The 15,538-nt window shown below is 36.0% G+C and overlaps 4 protein-coding genes across 4 annotated transcripts; 1 reads left to right on the forward strand and 3 right to left on the reverse strand.

Annotated features, from left to right (window-relative positions):
• Positions 1 to 1,295: 1,295 nt before the first annotated feature.
• Positions 1,296 to 1,835, reverse strand: LOC130717460 (pectinesterase inhibitor 1-like). The gene has a single exon (XM_057567690.1). It carries the CDS (start codon positions 1,833 to 1,835, stop codon positions 1,296 to 1,298), a length of 540 nt encoding a protein of 179 aa, XP_057423673.1.
• A 1,462-nt stretch (positions 1,836 to 3,297) lies between these two features.
• LOC130720258 (26S proteasome non-ATPase regulatory subunit 6 homolog) lies at positions 3,298 to 6,958 on the reverse strand. Its single transcript, XM_057570886.1, has 8 exons — positions 6,717 to 6,958; positions 6,524 to 6,638; positions 4,924 to 5,014; positions 4,700 to 4,845; positions 4,386 to 4,605; positions 4,153 to 4,261; positions 3,772 to 3,940; positions 3,298 to 3,675 (listed from the first exon to the last, which is right to left on the reverse strand). Exons 1-8 carry the CDS (start codon positions 6,850 to 6,852, stop codon positions 3,501 to 3,503), a joined length of 1,161 nt encoding a protein of 386 aa, XP_057426869.1. The 5' UTR covers positions 6,853 to 6,958; the 3' UTR covers positions 3,298 to 3,500.
• A 1,006-nt stretch (positions 6,959 to 7,964) lies between these two features.
• Positions 7,965 to 11,388, reverse strand: LOC130716560 (uncharacterized). The gene is made up of 3 exons (XM_057566522.1): positions 10,887 to 11,388; positions 9,451 to 9,789; positions 7,965 to 8,723 (listed from the first exon to the last, which is right to left on the reverse strand). Exons 1-3 carry the CDS (start codon positions 11,172 to 11,174, stop codon positions 8,214 to 8,216), a joined length of 1,137 nt encoding a protein of 378 aa, XP_057422505.1. The 5' UTR covers positions 11,175 to 11,388; the 3' UTR covers positions 7,965 to 8,213.
• A 2,769-nt stretch (positions 11,389 to 14,157) lies between these two features.
• Positions 14,158 to 15,444, forward strand: LOC130721477 (transcription repressor OFP7-like). The gene has a single exon (XM_057572277.1). It carries the CDS (start codon positions 14,241 to 14,243, stop codon positions 15,159 to 15,161), a length of 921 nt encoding a protein of 306 aa, XP_057428260.1. The 5' UTR covers positions 14,158 to 14,240; the 3' UTR covers positions 15,162 to 15,444.
• Positions 15,445 to 15,538: the final 94 nt, after the last annotated feature.

The following is a 15,538-nucleotide window of genomic DNA, read 5'->3' on the forward strand; positions in this document are numbered from 1 at the left end:
AAGAATTCAACACGGGAAGTCGGTTGTTTTTTAAGATAGTTCACGAAAGACACGTATGGAGCAAAAAGACACGTGTAGGACGAAGGCATATTCGGAAGACACTTGTAATGGTTTTATCAATTGACCGTTAGAAGTTAGTTATATTTGTTAAGTCTATAAATAGTGGGTTTGTAGATAGAATCAGGGTTCACAATCTTTACTCGAAAACTCTCAAGCGCTTACAATCGATCACAATGATTACAAGCCAAGTTAGAGCAAAAAAGTAGGGATTCGTGCAACACTTTGTATTTTAGATTTTATTATCATTATTCAGAAAGTTTACTTGTATTTTTACTTACTTCAATCAAATCTATTTGTTTTGTTTCCAACTTGTTATCAAATTTCTTTAGTTTTCAGTGATCGAATCGAATTCATTTTCACCAAAGAACCCAAGAGGACTCGAATCCAGTCCCAGATTGATCTTTGGATTCTCTGTTTGTGTTTACCAAAATTTGGTGTAAACAAGGTAGGGATAAAATTTTAAAACAAAACCTCATTGGTTTCCGGCAACACCCCAATTTTTAGAGATTAATACAAAACCATCATGAATATGCAATTAAACCTTCAAGACTCTAAAAGTAGGAGTCCGTTTCAAACGTAATATAACTCATCACAATATCCATAAATAATCATTATGCCTAACCATCCATCCGACCTCATTAGAGTAAATAATAATCATTTTACGACTCAAGGGCCTCCTACATTTGGTATACTCCCTTCCTGGCACAAGGATGGACCAACAACCTTATTGACTTACAAGGATTTTTTTTATAATTAACCTTATCATCAATAAATCACTTTTTTATATCGAAATCAATAAATCATATATATTTGTGTGTTCTGGACTAAAAAATATTTAAAAATAAAATATGCAAGATGTCCCAAACTTTGTACAAAAAAGAGTATTTGACCACAACAAAAAACAGAAAGTACGTAAACAAATTGGTGCTCGATAAGAACGCTACAGCCTACAATTATAAGCTCCATACCAATAAGTAACATCAATTCATTTCAAAAAAAGCCATCAATAAGTTGCACAAACAAACCCTATAACAATAGCCTAAAATAGGATGAAAAAAAACATCAATTAAATACGTTCATCACATATTTCTTCTCTTTCTTCGACTTAAAAGAATAAAACTAATATAATCATATTATTTCTTCAAAATTTAACTAATATCAAACTCACGTTCAAAAAAAACTAATATCAAACTCATTTGAACTCCATCAAAATATCATTGGACAACAACATCTGATCAAGCTGCCAAATATTTTGATATGACAAGGATAATGCTTGTAATTTGCTGCATAACACCACCATATTTAGGAAGTAACGAGCGATCAGGAAAAGGGGATTCACCCGGAGACTCCCCTGAAATGCAATCATCAACTTCATCTAAGAGAGCACTTGCATGCACATTCACACCAAGATAATCTCCACTCTTCAAAGCCTCTTGAGTGTCTTGAATATCACCAAGAACGCCCTCATCGGACTCAAAATGTTCTAAGCACTTCTTGTAATGGGCGTTTGCCTTTGGATCACGACCGCTTTTTGCAACCAAAGATTTGAGTAGAGTGATTGTGTTGGTCGCGTTGGCACGAACCACATCAATAGTGTATTGACCAAGGCTAACAAGGTCTTTCCCACCTGGGTTTGAGTTTAGAAGGCCTAAACAAAATGAAGGGTTTTTTGTTTGCTTGCAAAGCTCACCCACACCCACTACTTTGTTGGCAGCATGCGAAGATGCAACAAATAGAAGAAACCCTAGCACGAGGGATGAGAAAACCTTAAACATTGTGTTGATTTCTTTGTATTTCAGTGCTTGGTTTGAACCAAAGTGATTTAATATATATAGTAGTTCTCAATCAGAATAAGGGCAACGATTCGCCTCATGATAAATTAAATTTTAGATATTTTATTTGTTTAGTTTGATTGTGTCCAAACTTTCCAAATCCTTGAGATTAATCTTAATAATAAGTCAGTGAAATATTTGAGCTCGTTACTCAATTTTAGAGAAAGAAAAAGAATTGACTGACCAATTTGATCACATTCAATTACAGTTTATTTACATTTCAAAAAATTATAGTTTATTTATAGTAATGATTTAAATGGAATGAAATCAATAAATATAATATATGACTAATAAATTATAGTTTTATTTGGTCAAACACTCCTCATCTCGCAGATGAAGCGAGGATGGCTAATTTTTCCTCTTTTATTTTGATTCGTTCTATTTTGGGCATTATGTCGAATTTTTTCTAATACAAGATCCAACTTGACCGTAAAAAAAGTAGTTTATTTAAGGTAATGATTAAATGGAAAAAAGTAGTTTATTTAAGGTAATGAATATATGGAATAAATGCAATAAATCGACTATGTTATTCACATTGATATCCAAAAACAAATTGCACAATTTACTCCACGAATCATATGCCTAAAGATTATGAGCTAATTGTATATAAAATATATTGCTTATAAAAAAATGTACAAAATGTTGTCTCTAAATAGAAAATACAGCTGAAATATATACAATGAAGTATCCCAAAATCATAGGAGATAAATATGCTATTTCTTACCTTAAAAAAAATATACTATTTCTAATTACAAAAGATAAAGATAACGTTGACTTTGTCTTTGATCTCGACAGGCCCATCACTGCAAAACCTCTGCTTTAGCCACCACTTGTCGTCGTGAATCCTGAATTGAACCCAGGAAGAGTAAATTTTAAGGGGTCTCCAGTGATGAACCATGAAAAATAAAGTAGAGAGAGGAGTGAAGCGATAATGGATGAAAGGAAAGTGATGGTATTTGAAAAAAAAAAATCACGTCATGCTTGTCGTGCCTCTCACGACAGGCTATCTCACGTACATGCTTGTCGTGCCTATCTCACGTCGTGCACTTTTAGCATTTTCCTAAAATTAAAATGCTACGAAAACCGACATGTTATACCCACTCTAGTTTGAAACTGTTATGGCGTCGTGCCATATTATTGGGCAATCTGGTCATTCCAACCTATGTCATTCATTTAACTCGAGTAATTTTAGGACCAAAGAACTCTATATGCTTTCAAGCGCAACCGAAAAAGAAAAGAGTATTGCTAGTTACGAAAGAAACCTTGGAAGAAACACAATAATTTTAACTTCCACCAATTAAAATTAGCTTGGTGTTCATTTCCATTCGTTTGCATTGCATAGCATCCATATAAATCAGCATTTTCCAAAACAAAATAAGCTGTTAAGAAGGTTCAAACACTGGAATAGCATCATAAAAACAACTTAACTGTCGCAAAGATAATTAAAAACTGATTGAATTGGATTCAGTACGCTGGATTGTTCATTAATTTGGAAATCTAATCAAATAGACTATAGAAATGTCATGCTTCATGCCCACAGGATGTCTTTGAATTGTCAATACCTCAACCTTTCCAATGAAAACTTTCAATCTAAAAATCGAAAGACACCTAGAGATCAATCACACGTGACAATTTCTGGATCCGGTTCAATAAGAAGTCCCCTTGCTTAATAGTTGTTTGGTAAAGAGCATTCTTAGCATCCGGGCGATTAGTTTCGAGAACGCCTGCAAATTTGTCAATCTTACAATGAAGCTTCCCTGCTGCAATAAAACGCGATAGCTCCCTGGAAAGAATACATGTAATGAGTTGCCTCCCACGGCATTTTAAAACTAATAAGGTGCTAAAGCTGAAATTGAGCTAATGAGATGCATTCACTTACACATCAATGAAATCCACTGTAACTCCAAAGGCTTTTGCCATTGCTTCAATTGTCACACTCTTATAAGATTCCAAAAACTGGGAATAAACAACAGTTCTGATCTCCCTCATGTAATATCGGAAGTGCGGATGCAGGTAGCGGTCCAACTTAATTTGCTGCGTCAGGCCAGCTGAAAAAAATCACAAAATAAAATGAAACTAAGAACATGGGACCAAAAAGATAGGAATGAATTGTTTGCCAGCACTTAGTAGCCCCTGCTATACAATACATGATTTCCACAGATTCTCAAATTATAACACAAAGCATAAAGTGTTTCATGTGGAGAGCGGAACATTCAAAAATCACTAAAAGATAACTGAGATTCTGCAGATGTCTACTCACCAAATGCTGAGAAAAAAGACTTGTATTGACAATCATATAAGGAGTTCAAAAACTCTGGAAGATGTGGGATTTTGCCAATCACTGTCAAGATCTCAGGAGCATCTACTACCTGATGCAAATTAGCTGAAGTTAGTAATTAGGCATAAGCAGGCAACTTGCCAAGAAACAATAAATTAAACAACAGTGCAGAAAAAAACATAAATGTACAAGGCTTCATGAAAGAATCAACATACCTTCTGCTTTAAGGAAACTCTGTCCAATGATATAATGCTAGTCAACACTGTGTAGAAAATAAAGGTGTCATAGGGAAAGAGTTCATAGGTCGTAAATGTTGATATAGAATCCAAAAATAATTTGGCAGCCTCCTTAAAGTTTCGTGTGGACATGAAGTACAGGCCTTCATACACTTTCAGTCGATTCTTCCTTTCCCAATCACCACCTTCTTCAAACAAGCTGCCATCACAGTGCAAACAGTTAGAAAACCAATTCTCATCCAAAAAGCAGAGCAGATGGTATAACTACACACATTTATAACTAAAATAATTACCTTTTGGCTTTGTCAATGCTTTTCGAAATGAGATCAAAATCCATATCAAAGAAACCAAGCTGTAATGTATGAAACACCAGGTCCATCTTCTGTCCAACAGCAACTGTCTTGGTTTCAGTTAACTTAAGATGTTCCAAAGCTTTTTCCTGGTAAATAAGAGAATTATCAAAAACTGATCCCTGCAGCTGACAGGAAATAAACAAAGTTATAAAAGCTATACATACCTTGTCCCCAATCCGGATGAAAAACAATGATTTTGCCAAGTGAGCCTCACGAACTTCACTCTCACCGAGGTTTTCCTCAGCATCAGCAATCCTAAAATAAGGCAACATGTAATATCATAAGTTCAAGGATTATCAAACGTGCCACTTCTCAAATAATTATTTGCATCTCGAAGAATTGCAAAATGGGAAATGCTATGACTGTCATCTCGCCCAGTCTCAGCATTTTTTGTTTCCGAGTATCAAGTTTTCTAGGTCGTAGAGGATATATCTCGTATTCTCATAGCTGTAATTTCCTTCTTTTCACTGTTCTAAAATATCATATTAGTATCTAGATCTAGATAAAAAAGAAAAGCAGACCGTCATAAAAAACACATGCATCATTTATCACAAGTCATACAATCAGAGGCGGTCATGCCCTGAAACTTCTAGTTTCCAGGAGATACAATCAGTTTTGTACATGTGGCCCTCAGCCACATGGGGAAGCAGCAACGAGGTTCATCATCATGAGACATCTTCAGTTCGATGGCAACATGATATCTTCCTCAAGTGTGGTGGACACTGATTGTAGTGCTACAGTGTCAGCTCTGCTGGAGTGAAAATGATGGATTTTGGTATAATTCATCTCATTTTTCTCTCAGCCAACAGGTTTGGGATTTGATGGGTTACAATAGTCATTCAGCTTTATATTTGTGTAAGTAACACATAAAAAAAATGCAGAATGAACTCTAAAAATTACAGTCACAACGCAACATCGTTGCAAATGTTACTAGTCAGGTCACATGGTTATCTACTTTGCTCAAGGACTTTGGCATTGATTCAGGTCCTACTCTGGGGATTTGGCTCCTCTAAAGTGAGAGTAAAGTAAGTCGTAACACCATTAATAGCGATTACCTAGTTTGAAAAAAGTCAATAAAAACAACTCAATCAATGGAGTAATGACTTACTTTACCCCATAAAGTGAGTAGACATACTTACTCACTTTAGAGGAGCCGGACCCCTACTCTAGTATTATGAAAGAGCAAAGCACACTGAAATAGATTGCCATCTTGTGAGTGATAAGATAAATAATGGCATTATCCAGCTAGTCCCCGTCAAGTCCGAGCATCAATTAGCAGACTTGTTCACAAACGCAGTCACAACACCTATATTCAAATCTCTTATGTTCAAGATGCGGATCCTCAATATTTATCTACCATCTTGAGGGGGAAGTATTAGACTATATTACTGTATATAAGTTAGCATGCCAATATATTTTCGGTTAATGGTGGGCACCGGGTAGTTCAGAGAGTCTAAGTTACTGAAGACTAGTTGTTAGTTAGAATTGTAACAGTTAACCTATAAGCACTAGTAAGTTGTAACTTCTCTGAATCTCCTATAAATGTAGCTTTTAATTTCACACAAGATCAATAACAATAACAGATAATTTGTCATTCTATACCAGTCTTCCATCCTTGATAAGCATCAATAATGCTAAGAACAAAAAGCCCTCAACAATACCAAATTATCACTCTCATTCTGTATTTAACCTACTACTGCATTTGAAATCTGAAATTCTCAATTAAAATTGGGCAATTATAATAAATCGTAAAGACAGACTCACTTTTCGTCGATCTTTTTGAGCTCATCGTCAATTTTAGCTCGCATTGAATCCAAAAGGGTAGGATCCATGTCCAATACGGAATCAGCAACTAGGGTTTCGTAAAGAGGGAGCATATCTGTACAAAAAAACGAGAGTTAGGGTTTTGATAGTGATGGAAGGAAGATGAGCAAGCTGAGAACCCTCTTGTCCTTACCGTTATCCTTGACATAGTTGAAAACGTCCTCTTTGTAGCGAACCTTGTCGATGTCTTGAACATCGGGTTGTTTCAGAAGGAAGAGCTTGTCGGCGAGCACAAGCTGTGCCTGTTGAGAACCTTCTTCTCCTTCCATCTTCTTCTCTTCTTCGATGATGCAAATGCAGATATGGAGAGGCTCAAGTTTTAACAGATGCACAATGTCACTGATGAACTACTTGTAGATGGAAAAGAGGCTTACTTGTAGAACATGCTATTTGATTTATATATTTTATAAATAATAAATAATAAATAATTGAGCAGATTTATTTATTTAAGAAAAAATTGATTTAAAAGAAAGTAAAGTAGTTATAGTTTTTTTTTTCGTATGCAAGTTAAATAGTTATAGGTAAAGTCACTTTTGTGTTTGATGGTGCGCTGGAAATTGTAGTAATGGATCTCAACTACACTCATAACCCGGAATCATCTCAACCTAATCACAAGTCTTACTTCTTAGTTGTCATCCAGAGTTATGAGATTATTGTTTCGGTAAACAACCATGATAGCATAATATAAAATAAATTTATAAATATTATATTCATAAAACCAGTCCAACCAATAACTTAGTGATTGTGCGATTTTAATAATTTCTATCATTCTTAATCTCCTTCCTATATGATAAAATACATTTAAGTTAAATTAAACCATACCATAATAAATTATCTTCTATCTGGGATTACACAGAGACGGATCCAAGTAGTGGAGTATGAGGGCAAGTGCCCTCACTTAAATATGGAAAAATACATTAGAAAAATAATTTGAGTAGTAAAAGTATGTGGTTTTTTATGATTCCTTTGATAAAAATTGTCCTCACTTATATTCCACATTACTAAATGCTCTCACTTGTGTTTCACATTGCTAAATGTCCTCACTCGAGTAGTAAAAATATGTGGGTTTTTATGGCCCATTTGGTAAAAAATATCTTCACTTGTGTCTCCTTTGATAAAAAAATGTCATCATTTTTAATAGAATATGTTAATTTTTTTATTACAAATTAATGTGTATATATTGCCCTCGCTATATAAAATTTCTGGATCCATCACTGGAATTACATGTGGTCTTAATAAAACTCAAGCCATAATGATTAAACATTATTATCTTCTACATAGGATACATGTGGTCTTCGCAAAATAAGTTATCAAATAATCCAACATATTAAGTCATTAGACTAAACAACTTTAGTTTGAGCTAAAATATAGTTCTTCTTTATCCTCCTTGAAATTTTTCATTCATTTATAAGATCAATCACAAAGTACTGACATGCATTGTCAAAATTCCAATGCAGGCCAAAAAAACTTCCTGCTAAAGATTGAATCAAGGACCATCAGGAATAGTATTTACTGTAATTTTGTACACCCACCTATGCCTATCTATGTAATATGTACACAAATCTGTTGTCGTTGACAAGTTGAGAGAGTGAAAATGAGGACAAAAAGGAAGGAAAATCCTAACTCATTCCTATGACACTACTACTTGCTCTGCACCATCCTGCTCCCTCTTGACCTCAGAAGGAGGCAAGAAGCAATCCGTGGACAACCCACAAATGTTAAAATCAACCTCTTCAATCCTCCATGTCTCCTCAATTCTCCGCTTTTGATTATGCGCCTTGCCGTACCGATACAAAATGGCCACCGTCTTGCCACCATGCGCTATCTTAATGCCATCGATGTACCTATAGTCCTCAATGACAGACTCAATGCTTGTTTCCCAGAAAACAGAGTCATCTCCCTTAGAAGGCTTCATTCTTACCAATTTTATGTCCTCAAATTTGACTAGTAATCCCGTGCGTTGGCTAAAGTATCCCCACACAGTGTGTCTTATGATTTCTGTGTTGGACGTGTTTTGAGCTTGGAGGATGTCTTGTGCAGTCTCTATCTTGAGGAGAAAACAATCTTCTTTGTTGATAGTTTTCTCTCCAACACACACAGCGTCTAGGAACATGTTAGCAGTGCACCTTGGGTCCAGCCCCTGGTAATAACAAGCACAAAATAAACAAAGAGAGTTAGAAAACAATTCTTGATTTAACCCCCTCATAACCTTACTAATAAAGCTAAAATTCTAGTGGCAAGCCAATGAATGATTGACCCAGTTACTCTATAACATGGTTATATATATACATATATGAACTGGCTAATGTGGTCAATCAAATATCCGAAAACAGTCACATTTAATTTGAGTTAAAATTTAACTTCCACTTAGCGAAGGTTTGGTTTCACTATTTACACAAAACTCAATGCATGTTTACTCAGAAGCTGTAGCATGTTTGGTTGCATGTTTAAATATTCCAGAATCACTTCTCATCGCACAAAAGCTACTGTAAGCAGCTTCTTCTTGAATCACTTATCATACTAATGTAGAAATCATCGCATTATACACTAAAACTTGTAGCTTCTAACTATAAGTAATTTAAAGCATTTGACTGAGAAACCAAACATGTTATTAAAGGATGTTGGTGACAAGCATGCAAAAGCATGTGAATTAAGTATCATGAACTTCAAATCACACAGTTATGAGGTTCTACTGAATAACATATCATCAATGATCAAACAGTTGTCCTGCAAAGTTAATGCAGTTATTAAAAATACATGAATATGGTTCAATATCTATCTAGCTGCTAACAAACTAATACCCTCTTATAAGTAAGCAGTACCATTGTCAATTGGTGTGAAAATGTATTAGGGATTTAGTGCTGTACCTGAAAGAAGCGGCGAAGAGGCCTAGGAGGGCCTTTGTTTGCATGACAAGGTTGAGAAGAAGATTGGGTCCAGGCTACTTTTCCATTGCTTCCTGCACTAACCTTGAAACCAGAGACAACCAATTCAAAGTGCCACAAATCAGGGTTCTTTTGCCACAGCACAAAACCTCCCACTTCAGCCCTCCCTATTGGGTGAGTGCTATCATCTCCTGGACGCATCTCCGACCCAAACATCCTCACTTGTCCCACTGCATACATGCTTTTCAGTGAATCCAATGCACCCACTCCCCCTGTCGCAGCTATGTACTGCTGCACTATATATTTTGCAGTCGAAGCTTCCTGCACAAGATCCAACCAAACTATAACTTGTTAATTACTCATTTCAAGAAGAATTAAGAAGAAACAACTTATTCTTTAATTACAAATCAGTCATATTATATATTGTAATTAGAAAACTTCATATGAACATTCTAATTCTAGCTTCCCATATGCAGTCTCAACCCTAATTGCAGCATTGCCAATCATTTGCTAGTAATATTTCTCAAGATAAAGATCGTGATATATAACCACAATTTGAAACATAAACATGTTGGTTAAATAACTTAAGTAAGCACTTATGACAATAATCATTTATTACATAAGCACACAAGCACTTATTCATAAGATAAGATAGTTTGAGAAGCTTAATAGAATAAGCTTAAAATAACTTTTAGGCATGTATGTGTTCATTCATAAGCTAAATCTGAGTGAGTTATGAATAACCTCAAAATCTATGTACTCCGGTTTGGAATAGCTTACTTGAGTTTTATCTTATAGAATTTGCACTTATGCCACTATTTGAGAGATATTACGTAAATAGCTCATAACCTATTTATAAGCTTTTTCGGGTGTATTTTCATGAAGCGTTCAAATTAGCTTATATATAAATAGAAGCTTATGCTTACATATTCCATATTTTTAGTTTATTTCAATAAGTTTCTCAAATTAGTTTATGCATAAGCTATGCGATAAATGCTTATTGTCATAAGTGCTTAATCAAGCTGTTTACTCAATACTCAAACATACCATGTAACTGATATGCTATTTTCATAAATTTTCCCAAACATTTTATTCTATAAGATAATTTCAAATGCAGCCTAATTCTTCCAATTGCACCACAAAGACTCACAATACCAAGAAAATCATTTAATCACTTGTGCATTCTGATTCAGGGTATCAAAGTATACAATCAATTTCAAGGTTTTAGAGGTTTTTGCAGCTAATTCGTAATGTAATAAACAATTATAGTTTAACTAATAATCCCTTGATTCTAATTGCTAAAAACGCTAGTGCTTGCATTCATAATCCTATGCCGAAATCTATCAATCGATCAATTAATTGTGCAATGCATGCTGCTAGATGAAATTAATTGAAATTAAAGAACGAACTACGCTTACAATGGAAGGATCTTTGAGGGGGCGAGTTAAGGTGTGATCGGATTGAACGTGAAGAGGGATTAGCGGTGAACCAACGAGCTTCAACAAAGCGACGAATTCATGGTTAGATGCGGCGGAGAGATGAGAGGCGTTATCGGCGGAAATCTGAGCTCTCATGAGAGCACGGAGGTTCTGCCAGCGGTTAGCGCCGTTGTTACCGATGCTGGTCCACATGTCCTCCGGAATCGGCACCTCCAGCACCGTGTCCAATCCATCCACCTTGTCGAAATTCGGACACAGTTTCCTCATTCAATCGATTAATCGATTTTCAAAGTTCAATTTCTTCTTCTTGTTTTTCGTCGCTAATGTGAGAAATGAGAAATGAGGGTGTTGCGTTATAGAAGGAGATGTGAGGTGCGTTTGGCTGCGGCTTTACCGGCATATCGTTTCTTTTTTCGTCCCCTTTGCGTTAGGGATTCATTACCAACCTTCTTAACGGAAATCTAGTGTGTAACATCAACATGCATGCAACAATAAGGTGATACTAGCTATATGCTATTTTTAAAATTATCTTTTCTCTTTTTATCTACCATGAGGGTTGACTATGTAGTTCTACTTCTATTTGACTCTTTGTACTGACGGCCAATCGGAGTTAGGGTTGTTTTGGTGTAATATGAACGGATTTTCATCTTAGTTTATAAAGAGTTTCTCTTGCTTTTTGTCATGAATGAGCTAGGGAGTCTTGAGTCTTGACTATGGAGATTGGAACTGGATCTGTCGTGTGGAAGTTCAATTTAGAGTTTGTGTTCTGATGTGGTTAGTTTGAAGGGGGGTGCTCCCGACAAATGCACTCAGAGCAACTTGTGACATTACTGCTTATTGGATGCGCTCACTGTGTCATGAGGGGTATGGAGATAATACTCCATTGTCCGCATGATTGTGTAGAAGTTGGAAAATTTTGGAGCCTTTCGAGTGTGGGCTAAGGGGCAGTGTGTTTCATGGTTCTTAACCGTAATGCGTAAAGATTAGCTTAAAGGGTTGTTGACTATACACTCGTATCCTACTACTCACTTATCCTTAAGGTAGATTTGGAGATATAGAAACGCTAGGTGTATGGGGGGATATTGTGCTTAAATATGAGGTATTTTGAGTGATGTATTATCGCTCAAGAATGACATTTGTGCGGCATTTGAAGCTAATAGAGGGGTTTCTACTATTATCAAGTTGGTGTGGTGGAATTCTCCTTCTCATCCTTTCACTACCTTAAATTTTGATGGGAGTATGATAGGATAGGGTAATGCAGACTTTGACGGTTGCTTGAGAGACACCACATGGAAATGGATTTTGGGGTTGAGATCCTTCATATAGAGCTTCTAGCAATGTACAATGGGTTTTTTGTTGCTTGGAGCACAAGGTTTAGGCATGTGATTTGTCAAGCGAATTCACTAGAAGTCATTTATATGTTTTTGATGAGTGAACCACAATCCTAACATATAGATGTATATTTAAAAGATTAAAGATATGTTAATTCTTTCTTGGACTATGTCAGAGGTTCATACTCTAAGGGAAGTTAACTTTTGCTCGAGTTCTCTAGTAAAGCATGGTGCTCACAAGGACTTGGCTTTAGTTATAGTCTCGGAGGTGTTACCAGGAATGTCTCAGTTGAAACTCTCTTAAGCAAAAGGATCCTTCAAGAGAAGGGTTAGGGGTTTCCAGTAGCTTTTGTTACTGCCTTTGTTTTGTTTTTTATTTTCTTTGTTGGCGGGGCTCACTAAAAAAAGCTCATTATTACTAATGACCAAAAACCTTTGATAAAACCTAAAAACTGTTAATAATGTATTATTATCGACAAAAAATTGATCACCATAAAGTTGTACACTTGTACGTATTGGCCTCATCGGTAACTTTTCACCGACGACTTTGCCAAAGCCGTGGGAAGCTTTCCACTAAACCCTCGATAAGTTGGCGATGGATAAAAGCACGTAATTACCGACGGCTTAGACTGTCGGTTATTTCCTTTTTTTTCCTAATCATCACCATCCTCCTCGTCCTCGGATTCATAAATATGATGAGGAAAATTGTCTTCACGGGCAACAAAAGCAGAAGCACCCCTATCTTGTGTAAGATCTATATGAACTTAAACCAATAAAAAATAGTGTTAGAAAAAGAATATCAAAATAAATTTTGGTAGCAATTCTCATTCTCTTGTTACATATTAAAAGCCACCAACATTCCACCTAGTGAATTGTTAAAAGAATGCCACGACAATTTTGCATGTTGCCAAACAATAATTTACTCTTCTCCAAATTTGTCCCATTATACTTCATGTTCTAGACCTGATTGAAGGGCTGACTTGGACAGAAGAGAATCAACTAATATGCCATTAAAAACCGATCAGCCGTTCAACCTTGATATATCATATATGAAGAATACCTTTCGGATAACAGTTTGCATTTTTGAAGTTTTCAATTGCTGACAATAATCTCTGTAGAATCTAACTCACTCCCTTCCTAGAACATGGGTTTCTAGCACATATGTGTGTCTTTTCTTCGAGCAACAGTGCAACTGGACCCCCTAATACCTAGTCATTTTTGTTAAAAAAATATACATTTATACTTACTTTCTCCTCTCTCCTGTTTCATTTTCATAAAACCTAATACCAGCTCCTCTTATTTCTTCTGAACCACCAAATGGTAAAAAATACTCAATATTGTCCTGGTCGATCTAAAGGATCCACTGCCAAGTGAAGACCGTGTTGGTCAGTCAAGATGTCCAATAAAGTTTTAACTTTTAACCCATTCAAAAGCTAGCTGAGAAAAACAAAATTTGCAACTCAAAGGCTCCATAAACGTATTCAAAATCTCAAAAGTTATTTACAATGATTAAACTAAGGTTAAGTGCCTCCATTACTTTTCATACATAACTCTATAAATTAAATACATGGTTGTTCATTATGTAATTTAATCATAACTCATTTAATTTGTCAATTATTGCTCTTTTTAGACTTTGAATTTCTCTCTCTAATCTTAAATTAACTTAACATCCTCGCCCATATTCCGCCATGGACGTTTAACATGCCACCGTGCTCTCAGTCTTGCACCTGCCTGATATGAGTGAAATTGAAGTGTGAACAAATTAATTTCTCACTCAGGTATGAACACCCATGCTCACTTGGATTTCTGGCGTCATTCTATCAGCTGGTGTCACCATTAGGTCCTACTTCTTCCCTACTATTTGGCCGGCCTTCAATTTTTCTAACATTCTTTACCTTATAAATATTATTAACCCTTACACCATTCTCTTCAAGGTCTCAAAAACCTTGAAAGCTTAGCTAGTTTTAATTAATTTGCTACACCATATTTTACTACCAACACCATGGCTAAAAGCTTTAAGCTCAAATTCAAGATCCCTTCATTTCAATTGTGTTGTTCAAAACACCATCATCCCACAGTTCCTTCCATACATCGTCTTTCTCCTATGAATCCCAAAGCATGTGATGTTGGGTACCCAAAAAACCCACCTGCTCCACCACCTTCAACACCTGAATACCAGTGCATAGTTTCACCAAAAATCACTGCTATAGCAATGTTTTCCAATTCTCCTGACATCGTTCACTGTGAAATTGAATCCACCTTTTGCAAAATGGGCCTCAAAGCCAGAGTCCAAAAAACAAAAACAGCCATGGCAAGTGTTTTATCAAGGAGTGCAACAAGAAGTGATTCTTTTGTTCATAAACTCAACAATTATATTGAAGAAGAAGATAGTGAGTCTCTACTTTCATTCTCCGCGAGTTTCAGTGACGAGTTTTACCATGAACCGAGTGATGAAATGGCCCATTCTCCTTACAAGAGCCAGAGGAAAACAGAGGAAAAGGTTGTCAGCAAAACAGAGAAACAGGGGAAGAATAGCAAAAGCAACATAGGGAAGGTTCAAAAACTGAATTTTCTTCATGATTCAGAGATGGAAGAGGAGAAAGATGAGAAGAAGAAAGGGATGGTGAGAAGGGCATCATCAATGGCAGAGGGGTGCGACGCGGTGGCGGAGGGAATGGTGATGAATGAGAGCTTTGCAGTGGTGAAAAGGTCGAATGATCCGTACGAGGATTTCAGGAGGTCAATGGTGGAGATGATAATGGAGATGGAGATGACACAAGCTGAGGATTTGGAGAGGCTTTTGCAGTGTTTTCTGGCTCTGAACTCACGGTGTTATCATGGAGTAATAGTGAAAGTTTTCATGGAGATTTGGCAACAACTGTTTTCTGAAACATCATGCTTCCAACAAAAAATCTTAGAATAAGAAGACAAGTTAATAATCGTGTTCTCCACACATGCATGGTTAGTAAAAAGAGAATTTCCCCTTTTGTTTAAGTTTTTCCTCTTAAGGAGATTTGTAAATTTGGAATTCAAAGACTGAAGTTAATGTTTTGTTTGAATTTGTACTTGAGCTATGGGGTGATCGAAGGGAGGGAGGGAGGACATGGGGTGCCATGGTCCCCAAGCCTTTCAATTTTATTTTTTATATGTTACACTCATGTAAGTAGTAGAACTTATTGTAAGTATGTCATATTTTTTTTTGTTCTTGCCCTCCCTTTTATCTTAGCTCTCATAGTCTCAAATTTCTGTCTCGTCACTTTTGCAAGTAGCTTTGATTGAGAGGAATTGTTAAAAACATTT

Source organism: Lotus japonicus, chromosome 5, assembly GCF_012489685.1.
Source record: "Lotus japonicus ecotype B-129 chromosome 5, LjGifu_v1.2".
In the NCBI taxonomy this organism is placed as follows: domain Eukaryota; kingdom Viridiplantae; phylum Streptophyta; class Magnoliopsida; order Fabales; family Fabaceae; genus Lotus; species Lotus japonicus.

What these genes read in the sequence shown, in the direction of transcription:
- LOC130717460 (XM_057567690.1), bottom strand. Translation starts at nt 1,835, where the DNA reads ATGTTTAAGGTTTTCTCATCCCTCGTGCTAGGGTTTCTTCTATTTGTT.
- LOC130720258 (XM_057570886.1), bottom strand. Translation starts at nt 6,852, where the DNA reads ATGGAAGGAGAAGAAGGTTCTCAACAGGCACAGCTTGTGCTCGCCGAC. An exon ending in AGCATTGACAAAGCCAAAAG is followed by an intron (nt 4,606 to 4,699) that starts GTAATTATTTTA and finishes CTGTGATGGCAG; the next exon opens with CTTGTTTGAAGAAGGTGGTG. An exon ending in GAGTTTCCTTAAAGCAGAAG is followed by an intron (nt 4,262 to 4,385) that starts GTATGTTGATTC and finishes AATTTGCATCAG; the next exon opens with GTAGTAGATGCTCCTGAGAT.
- LOC130716560 (XM_057566522.1), bottom strand. Translation starts at nt 11,174, where the DNA reads ATGAGGAAACTGTGTCCGAATTTCGACAAGGTGGATGGATTGGACACG. An exon ending in CCCTCAAAGATCCTTCCATT is followed by an intron (nt 9,790 to 10,886) that starts GTAAGCGTAGTT and finishes GATCTTGTGCAG; the next exon opens with GAAGCTTCGACTGCAAAATA. An exon ending in CTCTTCGCCGCTTCTTTCAG is followed by an intron (nt 8,724 to 9,450) that starts GTACAGCACTAA and finishes TGTTATTACCAG; the next exon opens with GGGCTGGACCCAAGGTGCAC.
- LOC130721477 (XM_057572277.1), top strand. Translation starts at nt 14,241, where the DNA reads ATGGCTAAAAGCTTTAAGCTCAAATTCAAGATCCCTTCATTTCAATTG.